This window comes from Micropterus salmoides, unplaced genomic scaffold (genome assembly GCF_014851395.1).
Source record: "Micropterus salmoides isolate LMB-PRFRI ecotype aquatic unplaced genomic scaffold, ASM1485139v1 Ms_hic_scaffold_5, whole genome shotgun sequence".
Classification (NCBI taxonomy): Eukaryota; Metazoa; Chordata; class Actinopteri; order Centrarchiformes; family Centrarchidae; genus Micropterus; species Micropterus salmoides.
In genome coordinates, this window is record NW_024044237.1 from 15,509,918 (window position 1) to 15,537,376 (window position 27,459).

Below are 27,459 nucleotides of genomic sequence, written 5' to 3' on the forward strand. Positions count from 1 at the left end.
AATAACAGATTAATCTTCCTCTTCTTGTACCTCAGGGCAGCATAATTACCTGTGTGCTGGGAGGAATGACTGCATAATTGACAAGATCAGGAGGAAGAACTGCCCAGCCTGCCGTTTCCGCAAGTGTCTAATGGCAGCATGAACCTGGAAGGTACATATTACACACGGATAACAGAAAACTGTGTAGCCTTGAGTTGGTTTAATTGCTTCGTTCTCCTCTTCACCTTTTGTCTCGATTTCCCTTAACTCTCCTCTGCGTGTTCATCCCTGTTTCTCTTCTGCAGCGCGCAAAACCAAGAAGTTGAACCGCCTAAAGGGCGTCCTGCCGAGCAACCCACCCGAACCGACTCCTTCCCCGCCAGTTGAGGCTCGGTCCCTTGTACCCAAGTGCATGCCTCAGCTTGTCCCCACGATGCTGTCCCTGCTGAAGGCCATCGAGCCAGACACCATCTATGCCGGCTACGACAGCACCCTGCCCGACACCTCCACCCGCCTCATGACCACCCTCAACAGGCTGGGCGGCCGGCAGGTCATCTCTGCTGTCAAGTGGGCAAAGGCTCTGCCAGGTTGGTAGTGTAAATCTGTCTTTTGCTGTGGATGTAGTTTACATTGAGGTTAATCTGCAGCTGCATGAAGTTTCAAAAGAAAACAGTTTTATTTTATTATTTATATTTCCTTTTTTTAACATTCAACACAGATATGCCATATTGCCATTGGTCTTCTCTGTCTGTAATGACATCTATGTACATTTAAACTAAAAGAAAGGGCGAGTTTAAATTGTGTGACACCGCACACAACGCAAAATGCAGACAGTATTTGCAATCACATTTTATTTTAACAGCGCACAATTGGAAGCATGAACATTTGACAAGGGTTAGCCAAAAGCAGGAGATGTCTTAATGGATTGTATATTCTCTGCTTTGGTTTGTGTAAACAAACTCACTGGCACTGTACTTGATCTGCTCCATCTGGGGCTAACATGACACGTAGGCAAATCTAAATTACTTACTGTGTTTGTATGTTTTTTATTGGTTACTCCTCATTGTCACTTTCAGCGGCACACCCTCTTGTACGTTGTGGTTGCATTGGTAGTTGAAGTATTTCCGTCTCTTTCCCTACAGGTTTCAGGAACTTGCACCTGGACGACCAGATGACTCTGCTGCAGTGCTCCTGGCTCTTCCTCATGTCTTTTGGTCTGGGCTGGAGGTCTTACCAGCAGTGCAACGGCAACATGCTCTCTTTGCACCAGACCTCGTCATCACGTATGTACAAGTCCATTGTCAATCGTGTAAACATCTAACCCTTGTTGTTAATTTGTTAACAAAGTAGTGTGACACTAATGTGTATTATTAAGTATGGTTTTAATTCCATCAGTCAGCCAATGCATATATTTGTTTATGTCGATCAGTGCAGGGTGTGTGTGTGTGTGTGTGTGTGTGTGTGTGTGTGTGTGTGTGTGTACCTCATCAAACAGTGTCTGTCAGCTGTAATCAGTGTTTATCCTCCTTATAGACTGAATGACTCTGTTTGTAAACAGCGCTCTGAGTGTAGTGAGCATTCAGCACAGCTACCATGCTTAGTGCTGGAATTGGCCTTTTGCTTCATAATCACAAGCTCTAAATTAATCTGATCATAATTAATATCTGGTGATATTATTTGTCAGACAACCTCCAAAGAATCATTTTGTCAGCTTGTTATATTTGCATTTGATTATGGCAGCCATTATTCAGTGTTTAGAATTCAACAATTTAATTTTTAAGGTGGTTTTTATTATATAATGACCAAGAATGTGACGTGTTTTGTCATGTTTAAATAAATTTTCGATTCACGTCTGCTCAACAAAGAGGCATGAAGGAGTCCTAGGGTACGGTTCAGGAGTTTTTGCCCTCACTCGTTTGAAATATGCATTCTCAGCCTTCTACTCCAACAAACAAATAGACTGAATGTCATGTCTGGAAGAATGATTTAAAATAGGAGACCTTGAACATTTAATCTACTGAGGTATTGCTGGGAGTGGATTCATCTACCTGATTGAGACTGCACAAGCAGCCCCATAAATCAACTATCACTGGGGGAGAAACAAGAATGTGTTTCTGTCTGAATCCACCAGGGAGCGGATGAAGCTGCCCTACATGGCCGACCAGTGTGAGCAGATGCTGAAGATTTCCAGCGAGTTTGTCCGGCTGCAGGTTTCCCACGACGAGTATTTGTGCATGAAGGTCCTGCTGCTGCTCAGCACAGGTCAGAAAGCTGAACCACCCCGCACACCACCTTCCTCTATTACACGTCAAACCTGGTGTTAAGGCAGTCATTGCCAAAATACTTTACTCCAATCCAATGCAGTCCACGGATGCTGAAAGATAATGTTGATGTATGCGCTGGGCAAAACATCAGATCACAGCACTTTCCCAACTCATTTATTAACATGCAATGTAAATAAGAATTGAATCTTCACAGATAAATCATTGATCCACAAAAATACCCACACTCACTTTCACCAGCCAGAGCACTTACGAGAAGATGCAGAAGTACACAAGTTTTTGTTGTTTCCTAAAGGTGATTTAGTGCAGGAGAATGAAAGGTGTAAACAAAGACTTCAATTATAGTGAAGCTGATTAAAAATACATTTAAAATCATTATGGCAGGTAGCTTAAACACAGCCTAAAGTCAACACAGCCCTCCTCATGATGTGCTGGTGGATGTCCAGTTAGTGCTTTGTGCTGCTAAATATTATTGGGAGTACACCCTGAAAATGACCTGATGTATATTAATTAGTTTTAGCCCTTCACAGCACGGACATAATTTAAAATGCAAAGAACGTCCCTCCTCCTTTTTAAACCTGGAAGTTTTGTGTCAGTGTGTATTGGTACAAATGACTCCTCTCGGGTACCGTACATTATCCTTATCTCTGTCCCAGAGGTTGACCTTTAGTTTCCTCTCTCCTGCAGTGCCAAAGGATGGCCTGAAGAGCCAGGCGGTGTTCGACGATATCCGGATGTCGTACATTAAGGAGCTGGGGAAAGCCATCGTGAAGCGCGAGGAGAACTCCAGCCAGAACTGGCAGCGTTTCTATCAGCTCACCAAGTTGCTCGACTCCATGCATGAGGTACAGAGGCAAAATGCATGTTATCAGGTTATTGACTTCCTGCAGTCTGCAGCTTTCTTAATCCTTAAACAGTGATTCACTGCCTGTGACTGATTAATCAGCTAGTTTAAAGCATTGACGTGGTTCAAGTAGAATTTTTCCCCAATAATTAAGTTATTTTGATTTGCAGTATTGATAAGGTTGTGATAAATGGAATCGTAACCACTCAGCCATCTGCTTATTTTGTGAAAGCAGGCCTTCGTTAATACAGAATATTTTTCTTTACAAGAAACATCAATGACTGATTATCTTAAACACGTGTGATGTTTCATCTACAGCAGCATTTAGGTGACGAAACGTAAGAGTTATACAAAGACAAAAAAAAGTTCTGTATGCTATCATATCTGAACTAACTAGAATGCAATGTGTTTGTCTGTCTATCATCGTCTCATTAATAGGGTTGAGTTTTGTTTGGATTTTTTTACGATTTCAGTGCCAAATCGACCATTTTAAAACTGTTCTGGTGCCTGAACGGATACTTCAAAAAGAAGGGGAGAAAAGCTTTTTTTAATCATTTTTTTAATATTTAAAATTCTTTAAATTGAACAATATATTAACTGTTTAAAGTATACTTAAATATAAATATATACAAAACACAACTGTTGTATTTGGCCAAGGCAGAAAGGGCTGTTGATTGTCATTACTGTTTTCTCCAGTATTTCCAGGAGGTCATTGAATGTGTCATGCCTGTCAGCAAATGTGTTGTAAGTGTAGAAGCCTGTCAATCATTTATTTTCCTACCTGTGATTGGCAGAGTGTTAAGGGGGCGGTTGTTGTTGTTGTTCCTGCTAGCCTGGGAGAGTGTGTGTTAGCCTCAGGACAGAGTTTGAAGACAGGAGAAGTTAACATGTGTAGCTCTCTGCTGAGCCAGGTTTGTTTTGAGTACGCTGCGGCTCACGGTAGGCTGTGAGCCGCAGTAAGACTGAGCGAAAGCGACTGTCGTCTCGTAGCGTTTCATTGAGGGACACTACATTTGGTACTGCAGTGAATAGTGGCGCCTCTTAAGTCTTCTTACGTTGTAATTCGGTGTAGTAGGAACTGGTTCCATATTGGCACCGGGTTTTGGTACCCAGCCCTACTCATTAGGGCTGAACGATTTTGGAAAATAATGTAATTGCGAATTTTTTTTATTTTTTTTTTTTTTTTTTTTTTAACCAATATTGCGATTGCGATTTAATATGCAATAAATTTTTAACCTCTTTACCTTCTGTATTATTCAAAATGGACAAGCAGTAAATCAGTGTATGGTATGACCAACACAATATTTGCTAGATTAAACATACACTGTTCTTTCTTGTGGGTCAGGCCTGTGTTGATGAATGATGAATTAGGTAGAATTATTATGAGCAATGGTGATGTATCAAATTATAATAATATGAGAAAGATCTATAATATATAATATCAGGTCGGCCTACCTACAGACCACAAGAAAAACACCGTTCACCACAGTGTATTATACAGTAAGCGCTCAATACGAAACCCACAGTTCAACCACCAATTAATGCGTCCTTATCTCAGTTCAAATATCCTAGTCCATCGTTCTGTATCCCAGTAAGCAAACAAAAAATGTTCAGTTTGAGGATCAATTCAAAAGTTGGCCACAATATGCTTACCTTACTACACATGTCTTTCTGTTGGACATTTTTCCTGTCCGTCAAAGCCGCAACAAGGCAAGGTACAGCGTAACGTGCAGACGAAGCATCAACTTCGTCAGACTACTTTCCTCTTGAGTGTAATCGCAGCCTTTGTGATTAGAAAATCTTGTTATTACATTGCGATAATATCGCAAATGCAATTAATCATTCAGCCCTACTACTCATTAAAGGTCCAGTATGCAAGTTTTAGTGACATCTAGTGGGAAGTTGCAAATTTTTTGAAATGCAACAGAAACACAAGTAGTACTGACAGCCATAATTTCAGCTTTTGGTAAAATAGTGAAATGTTTTAATGGGCAATTAGCATGTGAAAGTACAAATTACATATTTGTCTGCACAGTGGGACGCAAAATCCAATAACATTGTTTAATGCAAATTCGTAAAGTATTTATTATTGGTCACTTGATAGGCACAAGGCCTTGTTATATATCACCATTAGCAGTATAAAGAAATACATGTTTTCCACCAGGGCAGTAAAATGTGAAGTTTAGCTGCTGATCTGAGCTTCCCTGCTGTTACCGTCTCATTACCAATAATATTCATCAGCTGTTTGTCTCAGGAAGGTAACGGCACATTTCTGTCCACGTAACAAAGCCATAACCAAGCGCTGGAGAAGAACTACTTGAAATTACAATCCAACTACATATTTAGAGTATATTTACAAGTTTAGCTGGCTGATATGAGCTTCGATCGTTTTATTGCCAATTAGCGATCAGCTGATTCTTGAGAGAGAGAGAGAGTGTAACTACATGAAGTTAATCCAACTAACATAACGCCACAAGCCAAAGCACAGCGCTGGAGAATAAAACCAATCCAACTAACAATACATTTTTTACGGTTTTATTGCCAATTAACGTTACTGATCAGCTGATTGTCTCGATAAGTAACCGGCAAAGCCAAACCACAGGCTGGAGAATAAGTAGGCGCCATGAAATTAATCTATATTTCACACCACTGACAGGGGAAACATGTCACGGCTCTCTGTGATTATGGCCAGCTAACAGCTAAAGCTATGAACCAACAGTTTTCATTTGCATTGCTAAAGTCTGACAAACAAAGTTAATTACCTGTCCAGCAGAAAACAGACAACTTCAGCACCGCTTTGAAAAACATTTGTCCCACATTAACGTTATAGCCTTCCATCTAGGAAAAATCCATAAAATCCTTGATTTCTGTCAGATGTCTGTCCGTCTGGCTCTCGGCTCTTGTGCTAAATAACACGTGTGCTACACTACCGGAATTACACAAGCAGAAGAAGAACGGTGTGATGACGAAACGCGCTCTGTAGCGCTGTTTGTTCGTTGACGGCTACGGTAGAAACATGACGACAAAATACAGCAACCTCCACAGCAGGGGGTGCCCACGGTTATGTAGATATAAATGTCTCATTCTAAGGTAATACAAAACATAATGGTTCACGTAGGTCTTCATTTACTTACATTTATTCATTTAACTAACGCTTTTATCCAAAGCGACTTACAATTGCTGTATATGTCAGAGGTCGCACGCCTCTGGAGCAACTAGGGGTTTCTTGTTTTTATTATGGCTGTGGTCTTGTTTCGTCGACTGCTGGATAGTGAAGCCGGTTAGCGCCAGCTAACCTCAGCCTGACTGCGGTCTGGAAGCCCAGCAGGACTGGACGGACCAGAGTCACATGACCACACACACTAGTATGTTTTTAAGGGGAAAGTACATAAACACACACTGTAGGGGAAATATTTATAAATATCCGAAATAACCAACATGGTAAAATTATGTCTGTTAGAGGCTCTGAATTTCGGTTTTGATTACTTTTCAATTAATGGTCCAGCCCTATCAAGTGGTTCCAGCAGCAGTTCCTATGTTTTGTGCTCTCTTCTAATCAAAATAATGGATCTGTATACCACGATACTGAGTGCATACATGTAAATACAGTCTGTCACAGGCATTGTGCTCCGATAGGGCTGGGCAGTGTAAACGGTATAAACAGTTTTTCTAACCAAAAATACGGCAGCCTTTTTGGAACAGACAGCCTATTTTCCCAAAATAGGCACAGCAATGTGGGTTAAGTTTGGTAAACACATACTTTTGTTTTGATATCCAAAGTCCAGTGGTTGAAAATGAGGGATTTTAACTGACATAATTGACCGTAAGCCCTGTGGCTGTACCCATTTCATACTGCGGGATTTACACTGCCATAATTAGAGACGTTTGGGTTATTTGTTTATTTTAAATCTGTGTGCAGCTCATACTCTTAGTCATTTTCAGGTTGTGAATCTACTATTTACAAATTTTAAGCTTTAAAATCTTTAAGCTCAATAGAAATATAAACTTAATTTAGATTGTTATATACTCCTGTCGACTCGTGCAAAAAAAAAAAAAACACTCAGCGCTAACTCCTGGTGTACATTTTAAGCTTTTGACCAAGTAACAGTAATAAACTCCCGATCTAGAAAACACTAAACACTTGGTTAAGTTTGAACTGACACATTGCTGGTTCACCAGCTTGCAGGTTTCCATGTTGTATTATCCACTTACCTCAATAATTAAAACACGTGTGATGGAGTTTATTAAAGGTTCTGAAAGATTGTATTTGAAAATTATTTACCATCTCACTAGCAATACATCAGATGTATCATATTCCAAAAAAAGGTTTAACAAAATCAAGATACCACTAAACACTGAATGTGTGTGTGTTCTCCTCTGTGTGTCCGCAGATGGTCGGTGGACTGCTCAGCTTCTGCTTCTACACCTTTGTGAATAAATCCCTGAGTGTGGAGTTCCCGGAGATGTTGGCAGAGATTATCAGCAACCAGTTACCAAAATTCAAAGCCGGGAGCGTCAAACCACTCCTCTTCCACCAGAGATGACTTTGCCCCATAACAGACACAATGCCTTAAAATCCCACCACATCACCTCACCAACACCCCCCCACCCCCCACCCACAAACCCCATACCGCGAAGGGCGACAAGTAGAGTGATGTTTCGGGGAACGAGTATGCAACTTTGTATAGTGGCTGGCTTACGGGTCAGGAGGGAGAGAGCGGAGAGACTGGAGATGTTTGTGTTGGAACCCGACGGAGGTTTTGTTTTGTTGAGCAGACGTGAGAGGTAGTGAATAAAAAGTAGGAAATGTTTGTAAGATAAAAGATATTCACAAAGAGAAATAGGCTAACATCCATGTCGTCTCAGGTTTCTTACCGTCAAATACAGAACGATATCTAAAATAGATAAAAGAAATATCTATGTACAGGTTCTGAGAGTATTTTCTACACTTTCAAATTGTAACAGTTTATACAGTTTTCCAGGTTGTCGTTGCCTGTGAAGGTAACAAAGCTTAATTAATAACTTGCTCTTAAGTAGGCTTTTAAGACTGTATGTTCCTCTTTACGTTTTTATAGGAGGTTGTAACAAAATGTTTCAGTCACATGGGAGCAAAAACTCTGTTTTGCAGTCATTTAAAAAGCATATTTCATTGCTTTAATTGATACTTTGGACGTTCGAACAATTCTGTTGGATTGTTGATCGACAGGCGTCTGTTATTAAAAGGGAAAAAAATGTGCCTTTTTTGCTTCAGATATCATCTTAGCCATTTCTTCCGACCTGTCCCAACGCGTGCTTCTATTTAACCCCTTCATCATATGTTTGATTGTACTTTTTATGTTAGATGCAGTTGTAAGTTTTCCTTCTTTTTTTTTTTTGTTAATGGATGTGTTTATCTTTAGATGCTCGGTCCATCCTCCGTGTGTAAAAATTATCCTTATCATTACGACAGAATATTCAAAGCCCGCACACTGAACTCCTCAAGTGTGATTCAAGCATTTCGTACCCTGCTAAAGGCTTTAAACGACTGTGAAGAAAGATTATTATGCTGTGCCAGTCTTTAATATATGACTTTAGATATATTTTTCTGTTAGGAAATAGCCCACTTTGATGTTTGTTTTAGCCCCCACTCCTGCCCCCGTAGTCTGATAATGGAATGTGATAGATACCTGCGTCTACCGATCACAGAAGAGAAGGCATATTTTATTGTTTTTGCAAGATTGTCATTTTTTATTCATCAGGAAAACTAATTTCTATAGTTTTAACATGGCTTAAACTAGCCACCCTTCATTTTTTAACGTTCCTCTTACAGTCTGTAAGATCCAACGAACACGCATTCATGATTCTGCCACTGACGATCCTTCTTTGACATTATATCCATGCTATCAATTAGCATCTGATTTGGATGGTTAATTATTGAAAGCCTTTACATTGTTGCTTTGCTGTAGCGCTTCGTTAGGGTGAAATGTCACACTCATGTCTGTATGTTAAATATGTACCTGAAGTCAGCATCTGTCTTGCTTAGCTAAGGTGTGTAGCTCAGTCCCAACCTCGGTCAGACAAACACACTGACCTGCATCTGACCTCACCGCAACCCTCTTTGAGGCGGTCAGGCACGCTTTTGCCCAAATCCAGAGATGAGCAAATCAGTGGTTCATATTTAGTGTACAGATGTGAGAGGGGGCATCAGTTTTCTCATCTTAACTGGACAAGAAAGTGAAAAAGAGTATTTCTCAAAATTAAACTGAATGGGTTGTATGATAGATGGCTCGTGTATACAGCACTTTGGATCAGGTTCATCACCTTGTAAATCTCCCACAGCTGCTGAAAACCTTTAATGTTTAACCTTTCTACCCCTTGAACGCCCTGTTAGAACCTTGTCTCAATGTCTGTGTTTTTAGTACATTAGCATGTTGATTTGTTTCTTAGGTAGTTGAGCCCCAATGTTTGAAAGCACTTATGCTGTGTTCCATTTACCTCGGAAGTCGGAGCTGGGAATGACGTCACACACAAGGCGAAAACCTCGCTCGGCCAGCCATAGTTTGCAACCAGTCAGGTTAGCTATTGTTACGCCGGTTGATTAAAAGAAAAATGCATTGTGCGGTATTTGTTCTTACTAAACGCTATAGCAGACAGCAGTTAGACAGTACTTTGTGTATGAATATTTATATGAGACACAAATACACAGAAGTGCTAATAAACAGTATAAACTACAGCTTTCACTAACTTGATACTCACAGCAGCCGTCTTGGATCACGAAGTTGGGGTAGTGCAGTTCTCCCGACTTTCAAAGTCGGAAAGCCGACTTAAGGGGTGCGTTCCCTTTGAGATTTCCGACTTCCCATGTCAAATGGAATGTAGCATTTTCATGAGTCACAGTGAAAGTGTAGCGTTGCGACTGGGGAGGCAGGCGAAATGGATCCTTTATTCTCTGGGAACTGTTTGAGTGCCAAACTCCTGTTTTGTTTGCTTTGGTCAGTGTTTGTATCTCAAGAGGAAACAAGTCCCAGCATTGAAGCTTATAAATGTGCCCATAAATAGATGGGGGGCAAAAAAGGCCTGAATTATCTTCGCTCCAGTGTACTGGATTAAGATCATTATTGGGTGATAACCGAGCTGTATCTGTAATACAGATGTGTTGTGTAATCACACAGTAATGTGGGCCTGTCAGTTCAGTATCTGTTTATTTGTGTTGTGTGTAAGTAGGTGAGAATATGTGCTGCAACATTTTCATCAGCTTAGTTTATCAGTGTGTTTCATAACCCAAACATGTTGTTTGTGTTTAAAGCACAAAAGAATCCAGGTTTTTGACATGAATGTGATCCTTTAAGAAGAAGTAATTTCGTTTAAAAGAAATGCTCTTGACGAGGTGATGCCCTGCCAGTTTTAAAAATAATTGGATAAATATGTCAAGTGACTACAAAGGGCTCACAGTTGCATTTCATATGGAAAATGTCAAATTGTTCCTCTGTTGCTAAACTATCCCAACAACAAATGTAAAAGCACTAATTATACATCTTCAACTGCTCCCGTGCTCAGGTTGTTCAAATGTGAAATCACAGTGTGTGGTCACCCATGTTTAGTCATCTGTGTCCTGACTTATAGAGCCAAAAACTTTCAGTTTGGGTTCCCCAAAATGTGTCTGCTTCTGTGTGTTTTTTTTTTTTTGTTTGTTTGTTTTTGTCAGGGGGGGAAAAAAGTTGACTTGACAGAGTAGTAATATTTTAGGAATGTGCTGCCACGGTCGTCGTTCATACCCAGGCTCAGAAAAAAAGATGTGTTGTTATTTTTCTTTCTGAGTTTTATTCAAAATAGTTTAAAACCATCTTTATTAACTGCATAGGGGTTACTCACAGGTTACTTTCACATTCAGTGTATCCAAATATCTGCTGCTGTTCATTTAAACAGGTGTATATATATCCTATATATATATATATATATCTCACACACTTGCCTCTTCTTGCTCAAAAATGTATCCTGTCGTGTACATTTTTGAGAACAACTGAATATGCAATAGAAACGCCAGATAATCTATCACCATCACTTAACAAAGTGTGGTTGCTTCCTTGGTATTTCTTTTTGTTCCAGTATAAGCTATTTGCATACAGGAGATTCACATTTAACTTTATCTCTGCAGGCCAGATTTTCAGGAAAAGATAAACTCGGTCTAACAAGACTGCACAAAAAAAACCCTATTTTATGTTTGACTACAAGGTGACCAAAGCAAGTACAGACAAATTCAACATGTCAATGTAAACTAAGTAGCTCCTAGAAGACAAATGTACATTTATTTGTTTTGTTTTGTTTTTTTTTTACTCTTAACGCGATGGCTTTGGTCAAATTGTGTAATACTGTGAATAGGATAGGAGTCAGTCTTTTTCACACACAACCTGTTTGTGAAAGTAATCAACCAGCTTGAATCTAAAAAGATTTGCACTACCCAAATATTGTTTGAAAATCTATTTTGTATAAAACATTATGCAGACATTAACTTTTGAGAATCAAGGGCAGATCATATTTCACTGGTATATGCGTTCTCTAAAAAAAAACAAAAAAACATTTGTTTTGCTTACATTTTGAATATGTACATATAATCCATTGTAAAGAAAATGTGGTGTATTTGTCTCCAAATACTAGTTTTTCTATACCCACCCTGTATTATTTCTGCTCTGTAGTGTGACTTCTGTTGATCTCATCCTCCAATGATTAAAGGTCGAATTGTAAATGTTTGTGTGGTACTTATCGAAGCAAGGAACTGTATGCTGATGTTTGCCTTGATATTAACTTGATGACTCTGAACAATGAGAACGGTAAGCTTGTTGTAAGACACTTTTCATTATCATATACCAAGCACTTGTTCGTCAATAAATGCGTTTTTCCATTCTGACACATGATTTATTGACAGCTGAAAGTGAACTTTTCAACTTTTATGTGTGGCAAGTTCCTTGTGATAAAGCTTCTTGTAAATGATCATGTTTATAATTGTATGAATGAGGATCAGCCTGATTGGCTGACAGCAGCAGCAGCTCCTCTAAATCAAACAAGGTGAAACAGAAAACTTCAGGCACTTTTGATTAAAAAGAAAACTAGTGATTACATAAATACACATCATTACACAAAACAACCAGTTTTTCAACGTTAATGGGTATTCATCAGGGTTTACATGAAGTAAACCTACTAAGGAGTCACAAGATACTGAGGAGATCCAATTAGGACCAAGTCTACCTGTAAAGTAGCAACACCACATAATACTCAGTTTAAGTCCTGCATTAAAGATTTTACTTTCAACATATACTTAAATGTTAAAAATACTCATTATGCAGAATGGCCCATTTAAGAATAATATATATTATTGAATTATAATTAACTGCATTATTGTGTACATCAATATAATGATGCGGCTGGAAAAGATGGAGCTTAATTTAATTACTTTATACAGCTGGGTAGATTGTGAATTTCCCCTGTCTTCACCTATAATAACATCATAGTTGATTGGTTATTTATATTTTGTCAATCTGAATCTGCTTAAAATAGAAATACTCATCAAGTACAAGTACCTCAAAATTGTACTTGAGTACATTTTAACTAATTTACTGGATGCCTTCACTAGCTGTGGGCATCATTCATCTTTCACCCCACCAGCATCAGATTTGATTAAAGTCATACTTCCTGTTTTCTAAGAGTCAATTCACCTAAATTATACAGAAAGAGTGCATTTGTAGTTTGTGCAGGTTTTGGTTTTACTTCCCAAGGTTTTAATGGCCCTGTTTTTTCTAGTTTTCGTCTTTTCTTACTGTGGAAGGTATGAAGGGTCGCACATGAACACACTGATTTCAAAGTTAGAGCCACTGTGGCTCTTTTCAGATAAGAGATTTCTGGATTTAGATTCATTCTGTGCTCTTCTCACTGGTTTGAGGTGAGTGGGGCTCAGTTGTTAAAAAGGTGACTTCACTAACTCGTGAATACTAAATGAGAAAGTCTTGAAGCCAGGTTTTCAGGGACTTTAAGACATCCACTACGAAAGCTTCCACTGCCACCTTATCATGCTCTGTCTGAGGTGAAGGGAAGTTAGTTTTCTTGTGCTCAAAGCATCCCAAAATTACATTTCAAAAACTCATAGATGTGAACATCAGGCGTCAACACCATCATACAGTGTTTGCATCCCATCTCCAGTTCTTTCACTACTTGAGACATCAGCTCTGACTTAATTATTTATCCAGGATCATGGACATTCCCTTATTTAAAACTGTAATAATAATATTCATGACCATACAGGCCTGGCAATGTTCGACCCCTTTTTGCCTCTAGTGTTGCTTTTCCTTGTGATGAATTTGATAATTATTTTCAAATGAATAAACAAAAGAAAAAGCAAAAGACAAAATAATTAGTATAGTAGTAAAAACACAATATTACTACCAGGGCGGAGGCAGACTTTCGGGGCTTAGCACAAAACTAAGGGGTCCAGGGCATGCTTCCCTGAGGAGATTCCCCCCATTTAAGGCAGCTATAGTATATATATATATATATATATATATACACACATACATACATACACAGTGGGTACGGAAAGTATTCAGACCCCTTTAAAGTTTTCACTCTTTGTTGCATTGCAGCCATTTTCCAAAAATCAAAAAAGTTCATTTTATTTCTCAGTAATGTACATTCAGCACCCCAAATGTAGAAATTTTTGCAAATTTATTAAAAAAGAAAAACTGAAATATCACATGGTCATAAGTATTCAGACCCTTTGCTCAGTATTTAGTAGAAGCACCCTTTTGATCTAATACAGCCATGAGTCGTTTTGGGAAAGATGCAACAAGTTTTTCACATCTGGATTTGGGTATCCTCTGCCATTCCTCCTTGCAGATCCTCTCCAGTTCTGTCAGGTTGGATGGTAAACGTTGGTGGACAGCCATTTTCAGGTCTCTCCAGAGATGCTCAATTGGGTTTAAGTCAGGGCTCTGGCTGGGCCATTCAAGAACAGCCACGGAGTTGTTGTGAAGCCACTCCTTTGTTATTTTAGCGGTGTGCTTAGGGTCATTGTCTTGTTGGAAGGTAAACCTTCGGCCCAGTCTGAGGTCCAGAGCACTCTGGAAAAGGTTTTCGTCCAGGATATCCCTGTCCTTGGCCGCATTCATCTTTCCCTCGATTGCAACCAGTCGTCCTGTCCCTGCAGCTGAAAAACACCCCCACAGCATGATGCTGCCACCACCATGCTTCACTGTTGAGACTGTATTGGACAGGTGATGAGCAGTGCCTGGTTTTCTCCACACATACCGCTTAGAATTAAGGCCAAAAAGTTCTATCTTGGTCTCATCAGACCAGAGGATCTTATTTATCACCATCTTGGAGTCCTTCAGGTGTTTTTTAGCAAACTCCATGCAGGCTTTCATGTGTCTTGCACTGAGGAGAGGCTTCCGTCGGGCCACTCTGCCATAAAGCCCCGACTGGTGGATTGCTGCAGTGATGGTTGACTTACTACAACTTTCTCCCATCTCCCGACTGCATCTCTGGAGCTCAGCCACAGTGACCTTTGGGTTCTTCTTTACCTCTCTCACCAAGGCTCTTCTCCCCCGATAGCTCAGTTTGGCCGGACGGCCAGCTCTAGGAAGGGTTCTGGTCGTCCCAAACGTCTTCCATTTGAGGATTATGGAGGCCACTGTGCTCTTAGGAACCTTAAGTGCAGCAGAAATTTTTTTGTAACCTTGGCCAGATCTGTGCCTTGCCACAATTCTGTCTCTGAGCTCTTCAGGCAGTTCCTTTGACCTCATGATTCTCATTTGCTCTGACATGCACTGTGAGCTGTAAGGTCTTATATAGACAGGTGTGTGGCTTTCCTAATCAAGTCCAATCAGTATAATCAAACACAGCTGGACTCAAATGAAGGTGTAGAACCATCTCAAGGATGATCAGAAGAAATAGACAGCACCTGAGTTAAATATGAGTGTCACGGCAAAGGGTCTGAATACTTATGACCATGTGATTTTTCAGTTTTTCTTTTTTAATAAATTTGCAAAAATTTCTACATTTCTGTTTTTTTCTGTCAAGATGGGGTGCTGAGTGTACATTACTGAGAAATAAAATGAACTTTTTTGATTTTTGGAAAATGGCTGCAATGAAACAAAGAGTGAAAATTTTAAAGGGGTCTGAATACTTTCCGTACCCACTGTATATATATATATATATTTTTTTTTTTTTTCCAAACTGTTTGAGATGATAGAACGCCTAAAAATCTGTGCATCATTTGCATGATAGTTGCCCAGGAAAAGAAATCATCCTGTAGAGTAATATTTGAGGAACCATAACAACACAACAAATGTTCAGGATCACTCATTTTCACTCCTGCCACTGAAAAAGAGGCAAACATGGTCTGATTTTTTTAAAAGTTGTATAACATAGGTAGGGCATGAATTTGGTGTAAACAGCATTACTAATCTTAAAACCAGTTTTTTATTTTACTGTGCTGGAGTAGAGTTCACAGAATGAATGTTTATGAATCCATGCCATAATAAGTTGGGCTGCTCCAACAGTGCCAGGTGTGGTCTTCAATACTCTGAACTGAATATTAACAACAGAAAAACATTTACTTGGCGCCTGAGGTTTACTCCTCCAGAAGAACACAAGTGACAGTGACACAAGTGAATGAAACAGACATTTGCCGGTCCAGCCAGAGAGAAGAGGGGAAATGAAACGAAGTTAAGTTTATTTTAAAAACCTAAAAGATTTGCAACTTCTGAGAAAACATTCAGAGCATGAGCCCGATACGCCAACCCCCTTGTCTTTGATTACTACATTTTAAAAAAAAAAGTTAGATTTGGGGTCTAGATGTGTCAGTGATCACACTCCATACAAATATCCCAGTTGAAGCTTGAGTCCTGGACGCGCATTCAGGTGCCAGTGTGATCTCTCCGCGCGCTCACGAGCATGTAAACACCTGACAGCAGGAGTCAGACCCCGCTGTTTATTTTTCATAGGCTCCTCTGCAAACCCCTCCTGTTGATCACGCAGCTGTTTCTTGCTAGCAGGATGACGGACGAAGAGTCGTTTGTATCAGAGGATCAGACTGTGGGAGACAGCGGCCTGCTGCAGGACTACAGGCGGCCTACTCGGCTTTACTGCATGAATGGCGGACATCACCTCCAGATCCTCCCCGATGGGACAGTGCAGGGCCAGAGGGATGACGGGGACGTTCACAGTAAGACTCCAGCACACCGCCCATTTTACATCCAGGTCAGGCCTACAGCATGATGCGTTCACTTCCTTTTACTGCAGGCGTGTCAGGTTCAAAGAGAAGGGAAACAGACCATTAAGTTCCTTCCATGGGGAAATGTGGCAGCCATTCACTGACATTTTAAAAGGGAAAAGATGGGGCACCCCAGCATTGCACAGGACTATTTGACTTTGTTTAAAGTTCATTTTAAATGCAGTGCAAAAGTGCAGTTACAGCCTACTTTTGGGTAGGGTTACTTATAATTGCTTTATCATTAATGATATAAAATTTACTGTCAAGCTTACTTTCCGCAGAATCTCTCTTATGTACTTCATGTAGGCTGTGCCCCACCCTCTATAGAAGTCTCAGACCAATCAAAACTATTGTTACTTGTCAAGTACTGTTGTAGTAACAATTCAGTTTAAATTCTCTGTCTAATACGCGAGTACATCCCTCTCAGATGCAGGAAAGACTGACAGGTTTATTCTTTCTGTTTCACAAGACTCTTGACTAGCTGTCATTCAACTGAAGGGCAAATATATTTACATTTGTTCTTCTCTCCATCCATCTGTCAGGCAACTGAAGCTGAGGGCAAACAGCAACAGTGTTTGAAGTGACACAGAAATCTCAGATTTGTCGTTGCCGTTTTTCTCTTACCTGAGAAGAAGGTGACCCATGTCTTTAAAGGTGTCAGCTGCTGACGTGTTGTTTTTAAACTTTTCCCTCATTTAAGCTGTTTTAAAGCTCAAAGCTGTGGGCAGAGGCGTAGTGGTCATCCAGGGAACAGAAGCCGAGCGATATCTGGCCATGAGCGACAAGGGGCGATTGTACAGTTCAGTGAGTATCTACAGTGGACCTGATGATTGATGTGGTAATAAATCAGGAACCTACACTGGATTTAATGATGCAGGCATATGTTGATCATTTTATGAGGTTAATAACTAGGGTTGAGCAAGTACTCTGCTGAAACGGGTATCCAGTACATATAATGTACTTTGAGTACCATCAGAGTAAAATGTGTCAGCCTATCTCTTTTCTAATAAATAATACCTGTAGGAACTTCTGTAAACTTCTTATTATTGTGATCAAATATTGCTCTGAAGCTCGATTCTGAGGCTGTTCTGTTAATAGTTATCCTATAAATATAGCAATCTGATCAACTTATATCAATTTCAGGCATAAATGAACAACTTCTGGTTAGTCCCGCCCATGTCTGGTTTAAGCCCCTCCCACTCTGAATACAGATAATTTAGTTGGTTGAATGGATACAGATACAGATAATAGTGTCCTCGCTCATCCCTATTAACCACTCACTAATTTTCAAACTTTTAGCCTTAGACCAAAGTTGCCGCGAGCTGTCGCTGCTTGTTTTGTGTTTCTCTCTCAGCCCACAGTAAATGATGAATGTTACTTCCTGGAGAAACTGGAGGAGAACCACTACAACACATATCTATCTCAGAAATATCAGGAGGGGAACTGGTACGTGGCTCTGAAAAAGAACGGAAAAGCTAAACTGGGTCCACGGACTCACATCGGACAGAAGGCCATCTTCTTTCTGCCCCGACATCTGTGAGCACACTTGTCCCAACACACACAGCGATACCTCAGCCCAAACGGATGTGAAGCTGCGGAGGGATTTTCTTCTGTTGAAAACACACGTATTTCCCCATATTAGTTCATGACACAGACCAGGAGACATGAAGAAGTGGTGTGAAAGTGGTTGATAATAATTATAATCATTAGGGAAATGACCAGCTGTTTTGTTAATGTGCATGTTGTCATCTTGTTTTTGTTCACTTACACAACGCCCCATTTTATTTGGTAGCAGCTTTTCTTATTGCACGGGAAAAAATTTAAGGAATCATACAAGAAAACAGAAAGTTCGACTGAGCCAAGCAGCAGTGATTTGATTTATTGAATCTGAATGAGCGGTTCTCAGACTCAAGGTTCTTTTGAAATGGGGCATTTCAGATGATTTTGTAGGATGAAGGAAAAAACATTGAAAAATAATATTCTATTGTATTTTCTAATATACTTTATGTAGCATTATTTGCAAAAAACCCCTCTAGTATACTATTAGTTTGTACATTTTGTTGTTATCTAAATTGTTTATCATCTTAAAAATAGTTTCCAGATGTCAATGACATTTGGTGGAAAGTCAGGCATGAGGCATGTGTGGACAGAGGCATGAAATCAAATTTAAATTGAAGGATCATTGTGATCCCTATTGTATTTGACTTGAATGAAAGATGATGAATCAAAGTGATTGAGACTGTTGCTGGCTTGCTTCGAGTTGTGCGCTTGAGTTCTTTAGTTGGACTTTTCTGCTCTCGCGAAGTAACATCTCGGCAGATAATAAGGGCAATAAACAGCTTGAAAGAGGCTGTTGAGTCATTTACCGCTCTGCAGGTGTGTCACAAGCTGAAACGGTGAAGTTTCACATTTTTCAGTTAAACTTTTGGCGCCACTAATGTGGCAAATTGCCCAGTGCACCATTAAACAAGCATAAAGACATTTGCTCTGTTGCAATCTTTAGACACACACTTTTAAAATAATGTATAATAACATTTTCCAAATAATGTAATTTTTATTATGGCATGGCATTACACATCATCAGAGCAGTTCTGAAAACCCAGGCTTGCTGGCACAGCAGTCAATAATCCAGACAACTGAGAAATGACGCATTGAAAGTGACATTTATTCAACACTAAATGTTTTCTGTACAATTTCATATCAATAAAACCTCAAGGTTGCAGCTCTACATCACATAGAAATAAGCATAATGGGTGTGTATCAAAGCCACAGCAGAAGTTTGAAGTTAACTGATAAGGCAAACAGTTCAGTTTGCAGGACCAGACTAAAATCCGTATGAACTCCTTCCCTTGACAACAATGGTTAGATTATCCTGACCATCCTGAAATGCCTCCAGATTATAAAACAGAAACAAACATGCATCATTCATTCCTTGTTTTACATGTCTGGAACCTAAAATGATGGGAACATCCTCTTGGGTTTAATTGGTTATGTTTCTAAAAGTGCACCTGCATACAACATTCCTTGATATAGAGAATAACTAACATCTTACACCTTATGAAGAAAGATAAAACAGATTTCCCTTCCCTAGCTGTGAATTAAATCTCAAGACAAAAACCCACCTGAAAATGGAATTTCAGTTCTTTTTATGCTCTTAGATAATTCGATCCAAATGTGAGAGGCGCGAGATCATAAACAGCTGAAATCCAGACAGAGCTTGAATGAGACGCCGACTCCACTGACTCACTGAAGAGTCAGCCCGTTACATCTAAATGAGCTTTTTAAAAGGACATGAACCAGTAAACGGAGCATAAACAAATCATCTTGGTTGTCATCACTGTTGTGGCCGTCTGGTTTCAGGGCTTATTCATGTTTAAGAACTCAAGCTTGATCATCTGAGATCATATTTTGTGACCTCAATTCAATTTCCAGGGTGGATAGTTTGACCTGATTTCATGCACAACAAAACATTTAAACTTCTGACACATGGGCGTAATTTTGCTTTGCTGTTTCAATTGCAAGCATGTTATGTTTCATGATGACAATGCCCTCAATGAACAGTTTCTAACGACTTAAAAAGCAGCAGGCAACACTGCCCCCTCCTGTCTTAAAAAAAAAGAGCATACTTAAAGCCAACAGGTGAGTGAAATTTGTGGTAATGTGTATATCAGCATTTACAGCCTAATGAAATCTTGCTTTTTAAGTGTATGTGGTATCTACAAACAGCCTCTAAGAGTCACAATAAAACTATGAAGTGAGATTAGTGCAGATTACAAAGTGTGTCGCATGCTATGGCAAGTCTACAGAGTGTTGTATTAATGGCTTCACATGTCACCAACATGATACTCTCCCTATTTATTGACCTTTAGGGCAGATGCATGCTCGTATGCTACCATCAAATTATATAAGGCATTACTTTACATTACAGACAGATGTAAATAGCACTTAACATTCGCCACTAATGAGTACATTGAGGGACTATTACTGTTAACCATTTCCCATTATTAAAGTTTCAAAAACAAAATATAACAAGTGATATAATTCCTGAATATTTTCATTGAGGGTTGTCTTCATCTATTACTCCTCTGGCCTCCTATGTCTTCACTTGAAATTTTGAAACTCTTCACAGGAGTTGCCGCTTGTGTTGGTCATGTCCACTTCTTCCACATCCAACATCCTGAATGTTAAGGGAAGATGTACAACATCAAATCTATAAATGGACCTTGTCTTCAAAAGTATTGGTTTAATATTCAAGGATGTGTGAGGTCTCAGTTATTAACGTGCATGTAAACATAACTAGTGGCAAACAACAAACACTTTAAATTTAGGACTTTTCCTGTCAAAAATGGCTAAAATAGTTTAACTTAACACTTTGTAATTTTCTGTTATAAAAACCGTGTAAAAGCAAAAAACAGACCAACAAACTAATCAATTTGCTCCCTCAACTTCACAATGGATCACGTTTGTTATCAGTGACCTGTGACATCGTATTAATGTTAAGCTGTTTAACCTCCAAGGCAGAATTATACAGAGGCATGCTGTTTGTTATGTAGCACGAAGGGCATGGGGAACAGCTAACTCCACCAACTACACTGTCTGGCTTAAAAAAAAGAAAAAAGAAAGATGAAAAATCGAAGCAGCAGAGCCAGAGATGTTGTCCGATAAGCTCCCTCTGAGCCACAAAAGGCTTTACACAACTTTTCACCCACATATGCAGAAGTAAACAGCCTCTGATGTGTAAAATCGGTGTCGTTCCACTTTAAATGGTGCAGATGGCTCATTAGGGGACAGGTATGGTGTTAAATCTCTATCAGCTGATAAACAGCAACAGATAGAAGAGATGCTGTGATGCTGCACAGAGCCGTCAATTCAAGTCAGCCTAAAGCCCTGTGTAATGGGCCAATCAGGAATATGTTGACTGGTTTATTTACTAAAGAACATTTTAATGGTCATTTGACACGTACTAGGTAGGTAATGCCAAATATTTCTTTATAGATTTCTTTATTTTTTACAGAGTAAGCTGTAACTGCAGGCCTGTGTGCATGTAAACATCTCTAATGACAAACACAGCTTCCATGATGAGTGTGACCAGATGAACACACCTTACCCCTAATAGATGAAGAGTACCCTTGTTCGGGGGAGGGTGGCATAGGTGGGATCAGCCAGTTTACGCACTCTGGAGTAGTTAACAAAGCCTCTGATGAACAGCATGAAGCCTGAAGGGCAAAGAAAAGACATGTAATGCAATAAGTTAGAATCATACAATGCAAGATCATTGAAATTGTGGGAAAATAACTATTTAAAATACTATTTGTTTATAAAGTAATGTATCTCACTTACCCAGGGCCAGGAACACCCACCACAACCAGTACTGCCCATCAAAGTAACCAGGGAAGTAGGTAGAAAACTGGAAGAAACATAACATAGTCCCTGTTAGACTGATTCTGATCCCACAAATGTCAGTTTTAGTCTTCCTGTAGAGAAACACAATGAATTAGTAATCCTGCACCTTCACTGCTAGTGGCGAATATTCACTAAATGGCTCTTACCCTGACAATAAGAACCCATTTGATGAGGGACAGGCCGAAGCCAGAGATGGCTCCGTATCGGCCGGCTGCTGATGTCGTCAAACAGAACGACAAGAAGAAGCCGATCCAGTTGAAGAGGAATGCCACTGGTGACAAAAAAAACAAACAAAACATTAACCCATAAATTGATGATGCTGATCAAACTGGCTTGGGCTGGGAAAACTTTTGTGAGTGTACTGGCATTTGCACCCAGTGCAGTATTTAAAAGCCTTTGATAATATGCCAAATTCACTTTAAAAATAGTATACCAGAGCCCTTATTTGAGAGCAACTACACAACAAATGTTAAATGAAGGGAGAGTGCACATTTTCCATCTTCAGTGACCAGATTTACACATGATTACACATGACTAATAACCATATGGTTACAAGCCAGCTCTGTGCAAGTGAACCTGAAAGTCAGTTTACTCTTTTAGAAAGAAAAAAAAAAAACAACAACAACAACAACAACAAAAAAAAAACAAAAACTGTCCACTAGTCAACCGTTGAAATGTTCAACGAGTTCTTACTGAAGAAAGTGAGCATGAAGATGCCATCATTTCCTATTCGCAGCTGATCAGCATCTTCAAAGTCATCCCTGGCCACAAAGTCGTCCTCCTGCACAGATACATTTCAATAACATTTGGTTTATTTTGATGCTTTGTTTGAAAACTCGTGTGTTAGTACATGACAAGGCAATTAGTAATTACGAATATTTCTAAATTAGATCAATCTACCGTGATTCTTCCAGTGACCAGGGGAATGGCTGCCTCTTCTTTGTTTCTCTCAGCTTCATCATAGGAGGGCAGAGTGGTGGCAACACTGTAGGATGGAGGGTTGGGAAATCTTCCTCCATCTTCCTTGTATTCAAAGAAAGCTGTGGAGGTGACAAGCACGTGACTAGTCATTCTCAAAATAAACTCTTCTAAATAATAATAATAAATAATAAATAAACTCCTGAGCATGGCTGACATATAAAAAATTATTTGTCATCAGACTGGGCTACACTACTGTCACTGCATCTGTAAAGTTGTTTTATCTTAGTGGAAACGATAGGGTGACAAGGTGAAAATGTCGACTGACCAAGTAACATGAATATTAATGTTATTTCTTGAAGTTAAATGGTATGTGCAATGTTAACAGTGATGTTTGACCCATTTCATTAGAGTTTGGACTCATTTAGTGTACCTTTTTTACAGTTTTCATTACCCTCACTATAAAGCTGGACTTTTGCTGTGTTCCATTTGACAAGGAAAATCAGAATTTCCAAATTCCCAGTCGGAAATTTCAACAGACATGTTATGTGTTTCTATGTGCAAAGTACAGAGTAATGCATTGTTATCAACTGGTTTTGCTAGCAATGGCTAGAGGCGTCCATCTTTTGTTTCAGACTCAAATCTGTTCTTGTACTGGAATACAGTCAAGCTCCGACTTCTGAGGTAACTGCAGCATAAGTAACAATATCTCTTTTTTTTTTCTTACAAATTTCAGCTTTGTGCAAAAGAGTAGCAAATGATAAAAGATGTGTTGGACTGAATTTACTTCCTCCTAAGAAAATCTATCATTTATAACTGTGGCAGATATTTACAGACAGAAAAAACACCACTTTGATCTTCTTTGAATACACTATTATATGGCATCTACACTAACAGACACAGATAAATAGACAGTCATAAATAACTGAAAGCAATTTTCTGAACGAGTGTTGGGAAGGGGGGTGGGGGGTAAACAGAAGGAAGAAAGGCATTAGTAGCATGTGCGACTATTTCTCTTTCTGTTCTATCCAATACAAGAAAAGACTTATCTGGGTCATTTGGCAGCTATCCAGAATGCTTCTTTGTGTTGTCCGAACACAAACAACACTGGACAGATCAATGGACTCGCCCAGGAAGAGCTCATGGCTACACACACTTATGCAATGCGTTGACCTATGCCCTCTTAAGAAGGGAGATTAGAAGCATCAGACCTTTCTAAAAGGCCCTGCACACAGCCCTTTACATTATTCATCCTAAGGCCAACAGTGTAGGACAAATTAGAGTAGAGGATTGACAGAACTATATACACATATTCAAGTACTGTGGTAAGTACTTGAATAAGTACTTCATTTTGTGAGATTTCAGTGGGAAATATTCCTCTTAACCTTCTTTTGAATATTTCTCTGATGGCTGTGGTCACTTTTACTTTTCAACGTGTTTTAAATGCATTGCCAAATTATTCTTGCAATGTATGAACATCTCTGAAAGCTATGCACTGTGGAAAGAATTGTTCGGCACAGCGATCACTTTCGCTTCTTAGGCACATTTCACTCCACTTGTACACTTCACACTGCTTTTGGATGCAGGACGTTTCTACTTGTTTCTACATAATAGATATATGTTTACATTGACCTGTCTTTGCTCAACTTTGTTTTTTAGCCGTATGTCTATTTCTATCTACCTATAAATTGTTCTTGGAAGTGTGAGTACATTGAGAGCAATGAAAAATTAGACTGAAACTCCTTTAATATGTACACATACTTGGCCAATAAAGCCGATTCGGATGTTACTTTTAAGTGAGAATTTGTATGTAGTGGCACTGAAAATTGTAGATTTAAATAGTTCTTCCACTTCTAAGGCCCCATCCACACTACTGCGTTTTCGTTTTAAAATGGAGACCTTTTGCTACGTTTGCACATCGGGTCCAGACTAAAATGGCAAAAACGAAGACCTGAAACGGAGAAGTTTGAAAATGCTGCCAACCCCGTTTTTTCCGCACATAACACAGCCTACACTGTGTATGTCGCCGTATTTACTTTGCAAAGACTCCCAGTCTGTTTTCTACCACTAAAGCCGCTTTTAATTCCTGTGTTACGTTCAGTAACAGTCCCAGCTCGTTATTGGTCCATGCAAAATAAAATCTGGTGTGGTTCTTCATCTGTGGTACTTTATTCTTTCGCCAAATCTTCTGTAACTACGGAACAGACCATCTGCTTCATGTTTACACTGGCACACGCATGCCCAGTGTACGTGAACGGCCACTAGATATGCGTTTTCAGTCGTTTTAGTATAGATGGAGATCAACTCTGATAAACAGCTAAAACACTGGTGTGGAGGGAGAACATATTCGATTTCGAGTCTTTGTTTTTAACCTAAAATGGAGTAGTGTAGATGGGGCCTAAGTTGTGCTTGTTATCTGACAGTATTTGATGGGAGATGTGAAGGTTGCTAACCTGCATTTGCTGCAGCAATGCTGCTGTAGGGGGGTGGTGCGTCCTGGGCAGGACCCTCCTGGGATGACTGGGCGGGCTCCTCCTCATTCACCAGCTGAGAAAATGTAAATGAATGACATCACAACTTATTAAATTACACCTTTTAGGAAAACCACCAAGTAGCCCTAGGCAATATGACAATATTTATATGTCATGAGATAATAGATATTTGTCAACCGCATGGTAGCCATCCCAGCAGGATTTCTGGTTGAATTAGGCCATTATTAAGACTATATTGTAAATTATTGAGAGGGACTGATTTATGGAAATACTGAATGTACAGGTTGTATTTTTTTACATCTGCCAGACAATACTAGACTAATTTTGTTCCACTAATCTCATTTTTTAACTACAGCAATGTGACATTACAAGATGATAACTAAAAAAGTAAAATAAAATGGTGCCGACTCGTTAAAGAGTAACAGTGAAGTAGCATTGATGTCGCACTTGTGTAATGTACTGTGCAACAAGTGGTCATGATAGATTTGTCTGCAACCAAACATTTCTCCAAATGCGAAAGGTTAGCTGCACACTGTTTCTATCAGTGCTAACTCAGTCAAATCTGATACACAATCAAAACTACACAGAAACAAAAAATATATAATAATATAATATATAAACTGTGCACTCGTGACTTCACGCAGCATCTGCATATGTCGATAAATTAGCAGGTTGCACCTTCACTTTAGTATTTCGATGCTGTTCTGTCTCTGGAGCTGAAGTTAGTGACAGGCTGGGCTGGCCACTGATCCAGGACCGTAAGGTAGTGTGAGGATTTTGGTCAAAGGCTAGACAAAGTGAAACTAATACAGCGTCCCTGTTCAGGCCAGGCCAGTACTTGCTAACATTACGAGTAACTAACTAGCTGCTAAATGAAAATGGGTCACACAGGCTAATGCTTTGATTTATATGTGACGAGAGTATGATCATTAATTTAAGTTTATTTCAGTGTCAGAAAGTAGGTTTGATGCACCTTAATCTTATTCACAAACTCGGGCCCCCGCCCGCAAACAAATTACGGCTGAGCTCGTTGTTTTCCTCACAGTGACAGGCTAACGTAAGCTGACTGGGCAGAAGCTAATGCTAACTGTTAGCTACAGCTTAGCGTGCACGCAAACTGTTACATACCTCTTGATATCTGACGTTGCTGTTTTGTTCTGCCATCGCGGAAGGAGCGAAATATTTAAAAAGCCGCTTTCCACTTCAGCTGTGAAGATGTGTTAAGTAAAATGAATCTCGCCAGGCAAGTTGTAAAGGTAACGCTGCCTCCTAGTCGGCCATCTCCTTCCTTGACGCCCTGTCTGTATCAGGCTCCGGTGCTGCTTCAAGCGCTGTCGGAATATTCGAGCATGCGTTTATGAACTACTACAAAATAGTCGTTGAAAGTAAAAATAGATAAATACTATTTACAGAATACTTATCAATAGTTAAAGTACTCATTATACAGAATAGCACATTCCACAGCGTTATGTTACGGTGTGTTACATTGTTTTATTACCAATAATGAGTAATAGTGTTTTAATGTTGTACCTTGTCAAAGTGTAGGCAATGACTTTATATAATTGGGTAATTTATCATTTCCAATTCATCGTATTTTATAAAATGATCATAAGGTTTGTTTATAAAATCTTAAATTGCAACGTCACCACCAACTATAGCTGTCAGATAAATGTAGTGGAGTGAAATAGCTAAAAACCAAAATACTCTAGTCAAATAGAAGTACCTCAAAACTATACTTACAGTAAGCCTACTTGTCTGAGTAAATGTATTTAGTTATATTCCACCACGGACAACCAGGAATCTTTGCTCCTCCATTTCGACTCCAAGAAGAAGTTTACAAGGAGCACAAGGAACATTGGTTTCCATGTTGTCATGTGACAGGAGGCAGTAGCATGATCTCCAACAACACACAGAAACAGAAAATTAAATGCACTTTATTTAAAAGAACAAACGAGAAGCAATATGTATGAACAATCACCTGAATAGCCTGCACAACATCAGCACCTGATTTTTTTTTCTACAAGGATTAGTGAGGTTAACACCAAGCACTGCTTGATGGCCACGAATGTTGTCCCTACCACAAGATCAAGGAATCATTGGAGTGCTCATTTTTCAATGCCTCATGAATCCACAGGTTTGGAAAAGTATCCTCAGTTCTTCTCTGGCCCTGAAAGAGGTTGTTCCACCAGCTTGTTGTGTACGTGCATCATCCCTAAAGAAAGAGCAAGAATCAGCATGTTTGTAAGATTCATGTTGTTCTGCAAATAGTTTAGCTTCAAGGATAATTTTGGTATTTTAAAC

At 39.4% G+C, this 27,459-nt stretch overlaps 3 protein-coding genes across 5 annotated transcripts in view; 2 read left to right on the forward strand and 1 right to left on the reverse strand.

The window, feature by feature from the left end:
* The window catches only part of nr3c1 (nuclear receptor subfamily 3, group C, member 1 (glucocorticoid receptor)), a 70,555-nt gene extending 58,566 nt beyond the window's left edge, over window positions 1-11,989 (forward strand). For both annotated transcript variants that reach the window (XM_038699869.1, XM_038699870.1), the window contains exons 7-9: window positions 2,111-2,241; window positions 2,949-3,106; window positions 7,497-11,989. In XM_038699869.1, coding sequence (XP_038555797.1) covers window positions 2,111-2,241; window positions 2,949-3,106; window positions 7,497-7,649 — 442 coding nt within the window. In that variant the 3' untranslated portion in view covers window positions 7,650-11,989. The remainder of the gene's footprint in view (window positions 1-2,110; window positions 2,242-2,948; window positions 3,107-7,496) is intronic.
* A 3,368-nt stretch (window positions 11,990-15,357) lies between these two features.
* On the forward strand, window positions 15,358-19,054 carry LOC119889029 (putative fibroblast growth factor 1). Its single transcript, XM_038699879.1, has 3 exons — window positions 15,358-16,297; window positions 17,046-17,149; window positions 17,700-19,054. The coding sequence occupies exons 1-3, from the start codon at window positions 16,129-16,131 to the stop codon at window positions 17,883-17,885; spliced, it is 459 nt and encodes a 152-aa protein (XP_038555807.1). The 5' UTR covers window positions 15,358-16,128; the 3' UTR covers window positions 17,886-19,054.
* On the reverse strand, window positions 18,993-26,480 carry LOC119889028 (NEDD4 family-interacting protein 1-like; the record flags this gene model as incomplete). 2 transcript variants are annotated; one of them, XM_038699877.1, is given in 8 exon segments in its annotated part: window positions 18,993-20,522; window positions 21,453-21,561; window positions 21,686-21,752; window positions 21,895-22,019; window positions 22,442-22,529; window positions 22,649-22,788; window positions 25,120-25,213; window positions 26,287-26,480. In XM_038699877.1, coding segments are annotated over 7 exon segments (657 nt in total). In that variant the 3' UTR covers window positions 18,993-20,522; window positions 21,453-21,454.
* Window positions 26,481-27,459: the final 979 nt, after the last annotated feature.

Coding starts and splice junctions, on each gene's coding strand:
- LOC119889029 (XM_038699879.1), top strand. CDS start 16,129: ATGACGGACGAAGAGTCGTTTGTATCAGAGGATCAGACTGTGGGAGAC. Junction 16,298..17,045: donor GGATGACGGGGACGTTCACA/GTAAGACTCCAG, acceptor CCCTCATTTAAG/CTGTTTTAAAGCTCAAAGCT. Junction 17,150..17,699: donor AGGGGCGATTGTACAGTTCA/GTGAGTATCTAC, acceptor TTTCTCTCTCAG/CCCACAGTAAATGATGAATG.